The sequence below is a fragment of a genome, unplaced genomic scaffold (genome assembly GCF_019419815.1).
Source record: "Pyrus x bretschneideri cultivar Hongxiangsu unplaced genomic scaffold, Pyrus_bretschneideri_v1 Contig15, whole genome shotgun sequence".
NCBI classification, from domain to species: domain Eukaryota; kingdom Viridiplantae; phylum Streptophyta; class Magnoliopsida; order Rosales; family Rosaceae; genus Pyrus; species Pyrus x bretschneideri.
In genome coordinates this window covers 5579571-5595098 of record NW_025999446.1, presented here as the reverse complement: position 1 = coordinate 5595098, position 15528 = coordinate 5579571, and the positions used below count along the sequence as shown (strand labels likewise).

Sequence of the window (15528 nt, the reverse complement as noted above, 5' to 3'; positions counted from 1 at the left end):
CTCATTAATCACAACACCTGGAGTGTAGTTAGACTTCCACTAGGAAAAAAGGCTGTTGGTAGTAAGTGGATCTACAAGATCAAATTCCACTCATATGGATTGATTGAAAGGCACAAAGCTAGGATTGTGGCTAGAGGATTCACTCAAACATATGCCGTGGACTACAAGGAAACATTCGCTCTAGTTGCCAAGATGAACACTATAAGGGTGTTATTGTTTGTTGCTGTGAATAAAGGATGGGCTTTATACTAAATGAATATAAAGAATGCATTCTTACATGGCGACCTTGAAGATGAGGTTTACATGAAACTTCCACCAGGACATCCTCAATACAATGAGCTTGGCATGGTGTGTAGGTTGAACAAATCCATTTATGGATTAAAACAATCCCAAGAGCCTGGTATGCCAAGCTCAACTCAGTTCTTGAAGAAGTTGGTTTTCAAAGAAGTCAGGCAGACTCATCCATGTTTGTTCGAACAAGAATGGTTGGCAAACTTGTTGTGTTGATCTATGTTGATGACTTAATAATCACTGGGGACAATGCTAATGAAATCACAAACCTTAAGGTCTCTCTACAACAAAAGTTCTCCATCAAAGATCTTGGAAGGTTAAAATATTTTCTGGGGATAGAAATGGCCTCATCAAGTAAAGGGCTATTCCTTAACCAAAGGAAATATATCCTCGATCTTCTCACAGAATCAAACATGAAGGATGCCAAGCTAGTTCAAACTCCCCTTGACAGTAAGCTCAAGCTCAGCTTGGAAGGCAAACCTTTACCTAATATCAGTTACTACTGACGGCTTGTAGGTAAGTTAATTTATTTAAATATCATACGACCAAATATTACATTTGTAGTGAGCTTAGATAGTTAATTCATGCGTGCACTTATAATAGAACACTTCAACCTCGTTAAGAGAGTACTTCGATATCTCAAAAGATCGATTGGAAAAGGAATTCTCATGAAGAGGAATGATAACACTCAAGCTATTGGTTACTGTGATGCTAATTGCGCAAGAAACCAAATAGATCGAAAGTCTACCTCAGGTTATTGCACGTTTGTGGGAGGAAATTTGGTAACATTGGAGAGTAAGCAGCAAAGTGTCATTGCAAGATCGAGTGTAAAAGCTGAGTATAGATCGATGGCATCCACAACATGTGAATTAATATGGCTTAAGGGTTTGTTGAGTGATTTTGGGTTTCAAACAAAGCAACCTATGTCAATGTACTGTGATAATCAAGCTGCAATGCACATAGCTTCCAATCCAGTGTTCCACGAACGAACAAAACATATTGAGGTTGATTGCCACTATATCTGTGCTCAAGTGCAAACTCAAGTGATTCAAACTCTCTACACAAGAAGTGTTGATCAGTTAGCTGACATTTTCACCAAACCATTGCCTCCAAATCAGTTTAAGTGTCTTCTATCCAGGCTTAGTTCCATCAACATTCTGGACCCAGCTTGAGGGGGAGTATTGAAAGTCAAGAGTGGGTATTCCATATGCAACATCAGTCACCCCATATCACCTAATAAAAGTCAAGAGTGGGTATCCCGAGCTATTCGTTAGGTTGATGATTAGGGTGTAGTTGTCACCTTACTTCTAGTTAGATCTTGTATCTTCTTTCCCATACTTTTAGGGTGGTTAGAAGCTTTTTGCCTTACCTTCTTTCTGCTCCCTGTTTTATGGAGTTTCCATGTAGGAGTGATTCAAGGGTGATCAATGTGTTGATCACACCTTGCCCTATATATCTTGTATTCTTGTGTTGTTGTTTCTCTATAAAAGATAATACAAACAAACACTTAAAACTCAACAATATGACCATCCAATATATGCCTTGATGTGCATGTCTTCAATACTTGAATCTAGAAACTACGACTCACTTAAAATCTAGAACTTATCTATTACAATTGTACAGCCCATATGGTGATGGCATATGTTCATAAGCATGATGGGAGTTTTGACTGGGATGAGTTAAGACCAGAATTTCATTTTAAAATCTTAACTTTTTTTTATTCGAACGATATTTCAATAATCTTATTTAACTACCAAGAGAGGAATTCGATCTTGGAGGCATAAGGACAATTACAGTGTTGTAGCCAACTTGGCTACACCTAGCCGTGAACTCTCTACAACCAGTTACCACTCAGAAAACATGGAGTTCCCATCCACATAAGAATCTAAGTCAGCCTCCCGACCCTCTAACCGAAACATCAGCTACCAAAGTTGAGAAGTCCGGCAGCCTCAAAGCGTCTCTTACGCAGCCCTCACTTTCATCAAACAGGAGCAGCATGATTTCAGCTGCACCTTCCTTACTCAGCATGCACCTCCCCTTGAACACTTCTATCATTGAGCTCACAATCTGGTCGGTTTTGCTCAAAGCATTCAGCCCTTCATCAAACCTAGCAAGAAGACCAAGAACCAGGAGAGAAGTTCCGGCTAGATCCTCGCTGTCACTTCACCCCACCACTTGGATGAGCGCTTCAACAACTCCTTCTCTCACTGCCAAAGTGCAGTTCCTGTGGAACTAAACAAGCTCAGCTAGAGAGCTGAGGAGGTGATGAGCAGCAGGACTGCCAGACCCGGAAATGGCCTTGACTAGTAACTGGATGGTACCTGCTACGCGAAATTTGGCCTTGTTCTTGTCAAGCATTGCCAAACTACAAACCAGAGAGGAAGCTACTCTGCCGGACTCCTCGGAGGTCAAGGAGGCAATTATCGAATTCAGGTGGTAAAACAGAGATTGCTTCATATCAGGGTTCAAGGACAGGTTGAAGAGGACAGACAATGAGAGAATCTGAATGCTGTCGCAGGAAGATTTCGAGAGGGCAAGTAAGGCGGGGATGGCTCCTTCCATCTGTGCAACCAAGTTCCTGTTTTGGGAACTCACCTTGGTGATGGAAACTATAGTGTGGAGAGCCTTCAGCTGCACTTCAGGAGAGTCAGACTGAGTCTCCGAGAAGCACTGCCTAATTGCCTCGCGTATCCGAGGAGCTGACATCGTTAGGAGTACTGGTTTCAGGGCAAGGGCAGGCATGCTTAAGCAGTCTTCAGGGTTGAAGCCTTGCATACAATCACCATGAAAATGATCACACACAATTACGCCTTGAGACAAAAATTAGATGATTCCAATGCTTAGTTGCATCAAATTCTTTGGATGAACCTCCAAAACTCTTTGGTCTTGGGGTCCCATAAGTAGCAGTTCTAGAGCATATTCCAAAGGCCAGAGACATTAAAATCCCCAAATTTTATCCACTTTAGCCCTCATTTTTATTGTCTTTGACATCAAAATACCATACAGTACAATAAAATGATTTCCGCACACCCTTTTTCTCCTTCACACCCATGTTTACTTTTGCTTATTGATTATTATTTGATTTATTGAATGCAAAGATCAAAAATAAGTAAGGGGAAGAAAGCGGCGTGCAGTGATCACTTCCCAGCATGAAATAAGAGAAAAGAAGAAAACGATTGGAGTAACACAAGTTTCTAAACTGTTGATGTTGGATTTTGATAACACACAACAGCATCCTCGAATAGCTAAATACAAAGACAAGATTATGAGATGTATTACGATTGACATGTAGTCATTAACTTTTATTTTAAAAACAATCTACTCAATTATTTTGATCTTCGTACACAATTCAAAATTATCAGCCACTCAAACGAATCCAGTTCTATTGAACTGACCATGAAACCAAAATTATCACCGACAAAAACGTCGGACACAATCTCATAAGAACTACGGATCCCCGAAAAACAAACCAGAAAATAATTATTCAAGCTACACAGTATAAAAGACTGCCCCCCACCCACAAAATCATGTAAATCAAATTTTTATTTGCGCAAGAAACTTGTCAGCCGGATCAATGGTGACCATCTGGAGGACCTCCTTTGCCAACCACTTGCAGCTGTTCAAAATTTATCACAAATTGGATCAGTCAACTTATTCAAGCACCAGTTCATCTATATACTTAGATGTATAGAGAAAGAAAGAAAAGACCTTCGACACGAAGAGGGATAAAAGGAAAAAGGAAATAGTCAGACTCAGCAAGTCACCTTAAAAACTTGGGTACAGACAGGGCATTCGTATGGCTTTCCTTTCTCAAGCCAAAACCACACGACATCATGCTCATCATCTGCAAACATAAATGTTCGGAAATTACAGTTAACCGTACCTTCGGAATGACTTCATTTGACCAGTGATCAAAAAATTAAAATTATGTATCTAAATGGAGAACTTTACCTCCTCCCTCAATACCGGGGCATCCAACTATTCTTTTGTCATAGACAGACTTGACGATCGCAGGTGCTTCCTATGACATAGAAAGTATAGTAAGATTAGTTACATGAGAAAGTTGATTGAAGACCACCACATATTTCCAGTTAAACGGAAGATGTCGTGCACAGATTTACACACTTTCACATCCATTTGACGTGTACATAAGGAAATGAGAGGCAGAGTGCACCAAGAGATTTGATATTGATAAGCAAATGTTTTTATTCCTTCAATGAAAAGACAGGTATTTGGAACTTCAAGAACAACTATAAAACCATCGGTCCATCGCTCTTTGGCAGTTCAAAGAAGATTAAGACGATTAGTACTATTTTGGTAAAGCGAGATGCCCATGGCAAGCGATGGCGTAGAATGGTGAAACACAAAATCTGGCAACATTAAACTTCCAATCATGGTGCAAACCACATTTATCATGTATACTTGCGAATGATGCAGCAAGAACATGTCAGAAACTCTCGAAGTTCCTATTTACCGACTAAATATAACAACAATGAAATCCATGAGATCAAATAGAACGACTACCTTGGTACCGAAAGGACCAACAGGGTAATTGATTTCAAGAACGTCCCTTCCCTGCATGTAATGAGATTAGCCAGTAATTAAGCAAATTCTCGTATCTTTATATAGTTCGATACAAATCACAACACAACAATCGTAATTATCAACCTCAAGCTCGGCAGCAAGCTCCTCAAGCTCGTGACCGGTAGCAGTCGGATTAGCTTCCTGAGGGTTTTTCTTCAGAGCTTCATACACCACAAAAAGAATATAAATCAAACACATTATATATAAAATCTCCAATTCTTGACCGCTCAAAGGATTAGGGTTTCAATGTGAGGAATTTCAAATTTTGATCAACAAATTAATCACAACCATTAGCGCGTAATCCGCCTTCTCATTTCGAGAGATCAGAGAATTCTTAATGTGCCTACATTTTCCCGGGAACCAAACAGAAAGCAACAACCTAATCGAGATCAGAACAATGTATCAAAAAAGGAACGAACTGGAAACGCACGGGAGGTGGAAGCGGAGGCAATGTGGGGAGCGGCGGGAGGAGCGGATTTGGGCAACGGCGTGGACGAAGGGGAAGACGCTGAGGAGATTACGAACCTACGGGTGTGATTGAGAGACGAGGATCTGCGTGAGGCTGAGGCGGCGAGGTTTTGGAGCTGAGCCGGGGAAGTAGATACCACGCGCCTCCACATTCTCGCGGTGCGTCGTATTTGTTGGTGGTTTTTGACTATTTCTCCTCTGCGGAGTGCGGGACGCTGCAATTGCCAAATTTTGTACGCGCGAGTAACTGACAAACTAAACAAATGAGGATTTGCCGCTATTTATAGAACTTTTGCTTCTCGGGTCGGGTCAGTTATTAACCTTTTGTATCGGGTAAAGCTTGTAATTACCAGTTTACCACTGAGCTAAAAGGATTTTTGTTGGATATCATACTAAGCTAGCTAAGGTTTGGCTTGGGCAGTGTTTGGTTCATTCAAACTAGTTATCCTTGAAATGATTAATTTTTAGCATGTCGATCCATAAGTGATTATTATATCTTCAATCTTTAATTGTTGCCTTCAATATCTATTTTGATTAGATTAACTATTGTGGGATTTGTCTACAATACTTACATGTATTCAATACAATCACAATTTCGACGATCATATTGTGATTCTATTAATTGACATCAATTATATATAACCGTTATAATTGTATTAAATACATGTATGTATTTTAGGTATGATCATTTAAACCAATTTTTCTTTAAAAATTAGTTAAGTCCCCTTGGAATTGTGTTTCTGTATAAAGCTTTTTTTTTTTTTTTTAATAAACGATATTATCTACACTAATAGGGGTGGGGGTGGGTTTAGCTTCACAATGGACTATTAATAATGTGGTTCAAATTCTCTTTTAATGAAAATCGAACCTAAGACCTCTAACTTATAGCCGTCATGATTTGGTACTGTGATGCTTCATTGATCCTATCAATTCCATTGAGCGGCATATTACCTCCGGATAAGTTGATGTGGCACTATGACTCCAAAGGATTATTTTCGGTCAAAAAGTGCATATAAAGTTGCTTACTGTATGCGTAATCAGGCTTCTGTTTCGCATCCAAGCACTACTGGTGTCTCTATGTGGAAAGCTAATATCCCTGATAAGGCGAAAATGTGCGTTTGGAGGGCTTGCCTCAACATTCTACCTACTCTTGCTAATTTGGAGAAAAAAGGGGTGACGGTGGACAATATTTGTATTCTTTGTAGTTCCTCTTCGGAGTCGATGCTACATGTGTTTGGTTATTACCTATTTGCCCGAGCGGTATATTTCTCCTCCCATTTGAATTTGGGTCCAAGGCCTCCGGTGCATTCCTCTTCATGTAATTGGGTGTCTTTGTGTGTTTCTTCCATTCCTGCTAGTCAGCTGGCTTTATTCCTAATGCTCATTCATTCCATTTAGCGTGCAAATAGAAACCCTCAAAAATGCTTCCGGTATTAGAAGTACGATTCGGAGTCAGAACCTCGAACATCGAATAACGGAGTAAACTGTAAACACACTTCACATCAATCTTAAATTTGCATTTCCATCAAATTTTCTAAACATCGATATGCCAAATTCATATTTTTCAAAGTAATAAATAACGACCAAACCCCCGAGACTAGAGACCCTCAAAACCTGAAAAAGCCAATTATGAAAAAAGCACATTCAAAAGTACAGCAAAACCTGAAAAAGCCAATTATGAAAAGCACTTTCGAAAGTATAACAAATCATACTAACTCGAATTAATGAGGCACAGAAATACGATGATCTAGCAGCACAAGATCCACAATCCTCACGGGTGAAATCCACCTACAATAAAAAAGCTTCAACGATATCACGCCCCTCAAAGTACCCCAAGCAATACTCATTTCTCAACCCATACGCTTAAACATTCCAATCATTTATAATCTAAGCTAGTCTGATAACACCGGTAAAAACTATCAATGGCCAACTCCATCAAAAGTGGATCAAAACAACTCCGTTGTTACTACGATGTCATTGTTTAACTCGACTAAGGGGAAACATCATCGTACGAAACCAGGCCCTTCTTCCCTATTGGGCTTCCTGATGATGACCTGGACCTGCTTTTGCCCGTCCGAATTGGGGATCTGGAATCCAATGAGGACCTTGATCTCGACCTTGATGGGCTTCTGCTTCTGGATGAAGATCTTGCCCTCTCAACCCGAGGAGAGACGTGTGATCTACCCACCTCCACTGGAGAACGACTGCGGCTCTGAATGGGGCTACGACTTTGCACTGGGCTACGGCTCCTGATGGGGCTACTGCTACGACTATAGTTTCGGCTGCGGTAACGGGGGCTACGTGATACTGGACTTCTGCTTCTTCTGCTTCTGTATCTGCAGATATGAGTTAAATGGAATCACCCGTCTCTATATGATCCAACCACAAACAAAATGACCAAGGGAGAAACACAATCATAAGGCACGAAGAAAGATATGTGGCTAAATCCCAATAAGTTTTATCACAAATGCATTATATCTTTTATGGAAACTCGGACTCCACAAATTCACCAACTTCAACATAAGCAGCCTGAATACTAGTCCAGCACAGTATATGAAGCAGCAGCTTATAAGAGGGCGATAAACATACCTAGGAGGTGTTCTTCTTGGTGGGCTTCTATAGCGCCTTGGAGAATACCTGGACCTTCTATAACTTGAATACCTAGAAACACAAATTGGGCATCCACATTATGTGCAATTGCAATGCAAAAACAAAGTTCACAGTCGATCACCACATCATCTACACTAGACGATGGTAAAAGAACTTATAAAAAAAATAAATGACTTGCAATTACCTGTCACGATCACTTCGACCACCACCATAACGATAAGATCTCACAGGAGGAGACAAAGAAGGGGTTCTGTACCTCCGTGCATAAGAGTACCGCTGACTGAAACCCCGCCCTCTTCTAACGCGCTTTGGTGAGGCATCAGGTGAAGCACTTCTTGACAAGCTCCTCCCCCGATCTGGTGATAAAGGCGATCTTACCCTACGCGCTACTGGGCTAGGACTCCTTGAATAGCTGCGACGATTATTCCCGCTTGGGGCCCTCAGCGGACTGCGGCTAGCAGTTTTCCTAGAAGGAAACCTACCTGAACTTCTGCTTGCACTCCTTCGAGAAGATCTAACTGGGCTTCTGCTTCTTGATACTCTTACAGGGCTTCTGCTTGCACTCCTTCGAGAATATCTAACTGGGCTTCTAGTTCTTGAGACTCTTACAGGGCTTCTGCTTGCTCTCCTTCGAGAAGATATAACTGGGCTTCTGCTTCTTGCAACTCTTACAGGGCTTCTACTATTTGATTTGTGCAATGATTTTCTTGGTGGACTTCTGCTTGTGCTTGAAGCTCTGGCAGGGCTTCTGCTAATTGATTTATGTGGTGGTTTTCTAGGTGGACTTCCGCTTATGCTTCTTGGAACTTTTACTGGGCTTTTGCCATATGGTGGGCTCCTGCTTACAGGGCTCCTGCTTATGCTTCTTTGAGACCGGGCTTTCACTGGACTCCTTCCCTTCCAGCCCTTCATTGGTTTTTGGTTGAAACCTCTGGCTGGGCTTCTACTGCTATCACTTCTAACAGGACTCCTGCTGATGCTCCTGCTCCTTTGAGGGGGAGGAGGAGGGCTTCTACTAACACTCGAACTCCTGCTCTCACTCCGTTTGCGACTTAAACTTGGGCTCTTGGTCAGACTCCTCCTGGGACTAATACTCATACTCTTACTCATGGCCCTCTTAGGACTGAAGCTTCGGCTCCTGCAGATCAACTTTCAATAAAATACCAGATCTGGAAGAATTGGTAAGCATAAAGAATAACTGAGGTGTGACGAGAATGGAAAGAAGACCTAGATTTGCCTGGGTGATCATCAACTATGTCAGGCTGTCTATCTGCACCTTTGTCATATTTACCACCTGCAAGTCCATTGCTCCGCTGCTCTCCATTCTCCTTAGGATATGCACTGTCTTTCACAAGCACTTCAGCTTCCTCCCTCTTCTTAGGGTAGATTGAAGCATCACCTTCACCTGCAACAAGTGGTGGTTTCCAACAGCAGAAATTACCAAAAACCATGAGAACAAAACACAAATCAATTAGTAAGACAATGAAAACAGTGTCACATGTCGGCTTGGGAGCATTGACCCAGCGTAAGAATGTCCTGAATCATCTCAGCTTAAATTCATTTTCCATTAGGCACAACGTTCAACATTAACAATCCAATGCCACAACAAAACAGATATTCAAGATCAACCCACCAAAAGTAAAAATATAACAAGCTTGAAAAATGCAGGTCACATACGTGATAAGGATAGCTTTGACCCATTCATCAATAAAATGCTGAACCCCAGGACCTGTAGGTATAGCAAACCCAGACACCAAATGCTATATTTGCTAACTTTCTCCAAAACAAATATCAACCCCACCCACCTAATATAAAAACCTAATTTGCAAAAGGAAAGGTAAACAAGTAAAATCTTGATCTAGAAAGATCATGCAAGCAAATAAACTACTATCATCTAGAAGGTGAGATAGAACAATTATCATAACCGATAGTACCACAGCTCAAGAATGCCGAAGAAATTAGTTAAAGTACCAGATTTTTCAGAGAACTTCTTAGACTTTTGATCCTTCCTTTTGGCATCAAGGCCATCATCTTCACAGCTACTTTCACTTTTAATTTCACTCTCAGAATCAGTATGACCGTGTGATGCCCTTGAGAACAGAAAAAAAATATCAGCAAAGTGCGAATTTAAGTCCTTATAAAACCTGTACCATTTCTTAAACTAGGTTTCCTATTAAAAAGAACATATTAGGAGAGGACATTAACTACTAAAACAGCAACGACTAGTAGCCTTACATGAGATACTGCTCAAGTGGCAAGAACAAAAAAAGTATTTTCATGTGAAAAAGTCTGAACAACAAGGGTGAAACCATAAAATAACTTTTGAATAACAAATAATATTAAGCATACAACCTTTTTGATCTGATCTTCGATTTCTTATCATGCCGCCTTCGCTTTTTGTCACGCCTTTTATCCCGCCTCTTTCCGTGTCTATGCTTGTCCCTTTTAGAAGATCTCTTTCTTTTCTTACGCCTGTCATCACTTGAAGAACTAGCATAAGATGATGAGGACACATCTGAGTCAGACTCACTATCTGACTCAGATGACTCAGATTCAGAATCTGAGGAACTGTCTGATTCAGATGAATCATATCTCCTTCTCCCCCTTTTCCTTCTATCTTTGGAAGATTTTTTGTGTTTAACCCTTCGCCTCAGTTCATGACTATTAGCTTCTGACGAAGCATCCTTCCCAACTTTCACTTTACTTGCTCTCTTTATGTCTGCACATACAAACAATAAATAAAAATAATAACAAAGAAAACGCATGGTATCAAAGGAAAAGTTAGGGTTTTGATAACCCTTAGATACCAATATTTTTTCATATGCTGAGAAATTAAAAGACAACACCGAAGCAGTTTCTCCATAACTGTTACCTTCGTTATATTCGCCACAATTGATCACTTTAACTAATACAGTTGGATTCCCATCTTCATCACCCGCATTTTCAATCTTTTTCAGGACCTCATGCCCTTGTGCAAGCTTCCCGAAAACTATATTCTTTCTGTACAATGATACACAACAGTAATTAGACTGAAGAATCCACAACCTCTCATCTGATATTTAACAGTCTGAGGAAATCATAAGTCACCAACAACTTTATAAAACTGCCTTCTAAATGGCAAAAAGTAAGAATATTTACACAAGCGAACAAAACCAAAGTAAAAGAAAGTAAAAACAAAAAATATGAAAATGAAAGCATACCTGTCAAGACTACGATTAGCTGCAAAAGTGATGTTGAAATGAGAACCTAAAGAGTCACGAACAGCAACAGGCATAGATAGAAGGCCAGGTCCAGAGTGTTTGAGCACAGGTGACTCATCTGAAGCAAAGTTAACTGACACTATTAATACTCAGAAGCATCCCCAAATTAAATAGCATTGAATTAATACTTAACTCGACTTGAGAACACACATACTAATTGAAATACTTAACAATTTCAAGATAATTCTACGAGTTCATAGACTACAGTTCCCTGAGTAGTGAGTATTACAATCCCTACTGAAGGAAGCTTGTGACAGTGAGACATGATCACAAACTTAAAAAAGTAGGGACAGAGAGTGAATAGAGCTACAACCAAAGTTTATTGATAAGCAAGAGTTGTAATTTTGCTTATAGAAATATTGCACAGACACAGATCATGCAGATACTGTTGTCACAATTACCTGGAAACTCCTCACCTATAAATGCTTTCACCAGCTGTGCCTACAGAACAAACATAAAAGACCAGTAAAACTCAGACTCAAGTCATGTTAAAAGAGACCTTCCACCATGCTTTGGTATCACTAGGGTATACAGCATTACAAAAATAAAGTCATCATTGGTAGTTTTTTTTAATATTAAAACAAATCAATTATTCCACCAAAATTTAAAATTGTGGTTTTCAGTTTGATTAGCCATAAACAATTTCAAGAAATAAATATATCAAAACACCTGATACTGCCTATGCAGCCAAGATGCCCTTTATGCTTCTAGGTCAGCTCACCACGGATTGATCCTCATCCAAGTCTAAAGACATTTGTGTGTTGGGGAGTGGGGGTGTGTTGGAAGGGAGTTGGAATTTTTTGTGTTTACAACCTATTCTAGTTATCTATCTCTCCACCCAGTTCTATACCACTTCATTTTTAGCTCAAGCGAGACCCTTCTAATTTTCCAGAACTTATACGCCTTTAAATGACATGACTTGTTAATTAAATCCTAAACCAAAAGCCCAGGACAATAAGATAAAAGGCATTTGCACATACATAATGGAGCCATATTCTTTCACTGTTAACAAGAAACAATCAGAGTTATAACCTAGCAAACACATTTAGGACTTGATATCCAATGATTATACCAAAACTAGAGTTGGTCGACTCGGAATCCCAGGAGCACAAAGCAGCCTCTGTATTTTTCCAATATAAATTTCCTAATCAACATAAATATAATTCTCTGTATTGTCGGTATATGGAAGCCTAATTGAAAATGTTTATATAACAGCATTTATCTTAAACAGGCTGCACTCTGCCATCTCACTTTTGGTAATTATATGTTCAAACACTACTATAAACATCATGCTTGAAAATAAGTCTTGCATAACCGACATCAACCTTTTAATGCTTATAAAATTTCTTGAAATTCTGTGCTTGTTTCTTGAACCAACTCATATCAACACTTTTTTTCTCAGTCCATCTTCAAAGAAATGGTGTTTTTAGTAACAAACATGAATTCAGACAAGAATGTGATATTGATTTTGGCCCAGATTTAATGTGCAAGCTGGAATGACACATTAAATGTAATGGCTGCAGGAAAGAGATAATTATAATACTTACCATCTCTTTTCACAAAATCGCCACCCTGCAAAATGGACAACATTCATTAATCCCTCTAAGTTATAAAGGAAATGTGTATACAAAATTGGTTTGGGCATGACAAAGCTAGTAAATTTCAAGGATATACAACTTAGTAAGTACAACCTTAAAACTATATCACAAGAAAAGCAGTCGTGACCATCAGCCCTGTATCCTACAGCATAAACAAGGGTAACTGATAGACAAACCACTGCTAAGTCATGCTCAACCAGAAAATTGTATGGAAGACGAATCTAAAAACTAAGATGAGGAGGCATACCTGTGCGATATAACCTTTTACAATACGATGGAAAAAGGACCCTTTGTAGTGCAGTGGTTTTCCACTTTTTGGACCGATTCCCTGCTCTCCTGAGTATTCAATAAAATAACAAATATATGAGAACAGAAAGCCTTCTGATTTTAGTATGATAATGTATAATAACATCCCCAAAGAAGGAACAAAAGTGCAATCTTAGAAGCGATACAAGAAATTGATTATAAGAATTGTTTAAGTCCATAGAGCAATTCATGTAAACATGGTGGTTACAGAATCCCATATAAAAAGATAACAAATATGTTCTGAACCAAATGATATATATTACCTGTACATAGAGCACGAAAATTTTCTGCAGTCTTGGGAGCAACATCAGAGAAAAGCTGTAAAGCAATCACCAAAAAATGATAAAGGTCAAACTCATTATGAAATGCAAGAATTGTCACATAGCAGGAACTGAGACAAACAATAAAATCCACATCATTCATTACAGAGTTTACACCGAAAGAAAATATCTAGACTAAATATATGTGTCATGAACAGTACCTCAAAAACCATTCTTTCATAAGGATCGCCATCGACAGACACATCCATAAAAACAAAGGGGTTCTTCTTCTTCGTCATTTGTTTGTCTTCGAGAAACAAAACTCAAACCACTGATGTAAGGAATTAATTACACCTCACTGAGCCAACCACAGTCATACTAATAAATTCAAAGATAAAAACTGCAAAAAAAAAAAAAAAAAAAAAACGAAAAAACCTACTCAACTATTACTCAATCACCCCCCCCCCATGTACAAATATGATACGTTCTAACTGTAAATAAGTATTTCAAGCGTCAGAAAAACAATCATTTTGACCGCAGAAACCATTGCGGCTCTACCCAAAACCTGCAACTAAATCCACTTAACAGAAGCAGGAATCTAAGCATGCAGACATATATTTAAGTTCCAAGTTACCGGTTAGATTAAATCTGATCATCGATCCAATGCAACTGCTTCGTAAGCAAACCCAGATCAGAATATGCAAAAGCAATCCCTAATCAATAACCGAATCAAGCTCCGAATCCTTAAACCCTAGCTAAATTTCCACAACCCCTAAACCCAAATGCATGCGCAAAACATGACAACTACATCATCGAGCTAAATTGAAAACATATTTCACTTTATTTCTCATCGAACTTTCCTACTAATGAATTTACAATCATATAAACAACAAAACTAACGAAAAAAAATAACAAAACTTCAAATTTTCTACTGCAACCATGTACGTACGGAGCATAAAAATGCGAATAAATGGGGAAAGATTAGGTTTTTAATTGAGAAAAGAGGGGTGATGAAACCCTAGTGAGTTCACCTGAGAGACGCAGAGAGCCACAGAAAAGTGAGGAGACGAGATGAGAGAGTGAGGCCCGTAGAAAAATACCTAAAGCTCCTGAGAAAATATATAAAGGGGTCTGGGCGCTTCTGCTGAGCGAAGTTACTGGACTGTCCCTGTTCTTCTTTGATAGTGGAATCTTGTCAATATTGCCCCTCGTGGGTTTTAAATTTTTTTTTTTTTTTTTTTTCAACGATGAATTTGTTAGATTAGATAGTCAACAGGATTAGAATCTATATCTTAGTGTAAGGGTTGCACTCCTCTACACCAAACAGCCACTTACCCTCTCGTGAGTTGAATATTTTCAATTTTTCATTTATAATCTCCTTATTTTTTTTTCTTTAAGCCGGATAAAATGTTATATTTTCAATTTTTCATTTATAATCTCCTTATTTCTTTTTTGGTTTCTGACATTTGTATATTTGCTTTATCTTCATATTTGTACCAATTTTTGAGAAAAAAACAATCGTATTTATTTGTAGGGGTCTCCATGGGCCTGACTTTATTAGTAATTTTAGGATGTGTTTGTTTGGCATCACTAGCCTTCACTGGACTAGACTAGACTAAGTTTTAGTTCAGTCTTGTGTTTGTTTCCTACCTGGACTAAGTTTAATGGGATTAGCAGGGACTCGCCTCGACTGAGTCCCTCACTAACAGGTCTTAGCGAGACCACCCGATTCGGAGAGGACTGCTAAGCCGCCCTCTAATCCTGTCATCTCCCTTCTCCTTCGCACCTTCGCACATCAACCGCAGCAACTGCAACTTGCTCCTCATCCCTTCGCACCTTCGCCCTTTCCCTTCTCCTTCCTTGTCGCACCACCTCGTAACCGTCCAACATATAAACAATCGACGACAAACCTGTATCGCTGGCGATGGTCTGATCAGGTGAGCTTCATTTGCCTTGCATTTCAATGGGTACTTTTTTAATTTTCCAATTTCAATTGCTTTTTGTTCATTCCTTTCGATTTTGTTTATGCATTTCAATGGGATTTTTGAGTTTCTTTAGGGTTTTTGGTGATTAACTATAATCCAACATTCATAATTATGAAATTTAGGAAAACGGCACTGAGTCACTGACTGCAGCTTGTTTTTTTGGATA

General features: G+C 39.2%; 2 protein-coding genes across 3 annotated transcripts; both read right to left on the bottom strand.

Moving 5' to 3' along the window:
* Positions 1 to 3564: 3564 nt before the first annotated feature.
* LOC103939294 (cytochrome c oxidase subunit 5b-1, mitochondrial-like) lies at positions 3565 to 5589 on the bottom strand. Of its 2 annotated transcripts, none has more exons than XM_009349366.3 (6): positions 5306 to 5589; positions 4960 to 5036; positions 4816 to 4866; positions 4243 to 4312; positions 4056 to 4135; positions 3565 to 3907 (listed from the first exon to the last, which is right to left on the bottom strand). In XM_009349366.3, the coding sequence occupies exons 1-6, from the start codon at positions 5493 to 5495 to the stop codon at positions 3863 to 3865; spliced, it is 513 nt and encodes a 170-aa protein (XP_009347641.2). In that variant the 5' UTR covers positions 5496 to 5589; the 3' UTR covers positions 3565 to 3862. The 2 variants fall into 2 exon arrangements, with proteins under 2 accessions (XP_009347641.2, XP_048436544.1); XM_048580587.1 differs by having other exon boundaries at positions 4816 to 4868; positions 4974 to 5036.
* A 1405-nt stretch (positions 5590 to 6994) lies between these two features.
* Positions 6995 to 14473, bottom strand: LOC103939296 (peptidyl-prolyl cis-trans isomerase CYP95). Its single transcript, XM_048580459.1, is given in 15 exon segments — positions 6995 to 7679; positions 7933 to 8004; positions 8138 to 9091; positions 9181 to 9358; positions 9925 to 10043; positions 10306 to 10672; positions 10826 to 10953; positions 11154 to 11271; positions 11615 to 11630; positions 11632 to 11654; positions 12761 to 12785; positions 13059 to 13147; positions 13381 to 13435; positions 13599 to 13684; positions 14409 to 14473. Coding segments are annotated over 14 exon segments (2568 nt in total). The 5' UTR covers positions 13677 to 13684; positions 14409 to 14473; the 3' UTR covers positions 6995 to 7333.
* Positions 14474 to 15528: the final 1055 nt, after the last annotated feature.

Excerpts from the sequence above, each read along its gene's own strand:
- LOC103939294 (XM_009349366.3), bottom strand. The coding sequence starts at position 5,495 with ATGTGGAGGCGCGTGGTATCTACTTCCCCGGCTCAGCTCCAAAACCTC. Across the intron at positions 5,037-5,305 it reads TGCCTCCGCTTCCACCTCCC|CTCTGAAGAAAAACCCTCAG; the intron begins GTGCGTTTCCAG and ends TGGTGTATGAAG. Across the intron at positions 3,908-4,055 it reads TCTGTACCCAAGTTTTTAAG|CTGCAAGTGGTTGGCAAAGG; the intron begins GTGACTTGCTGA and ends AATTTTGAACAG.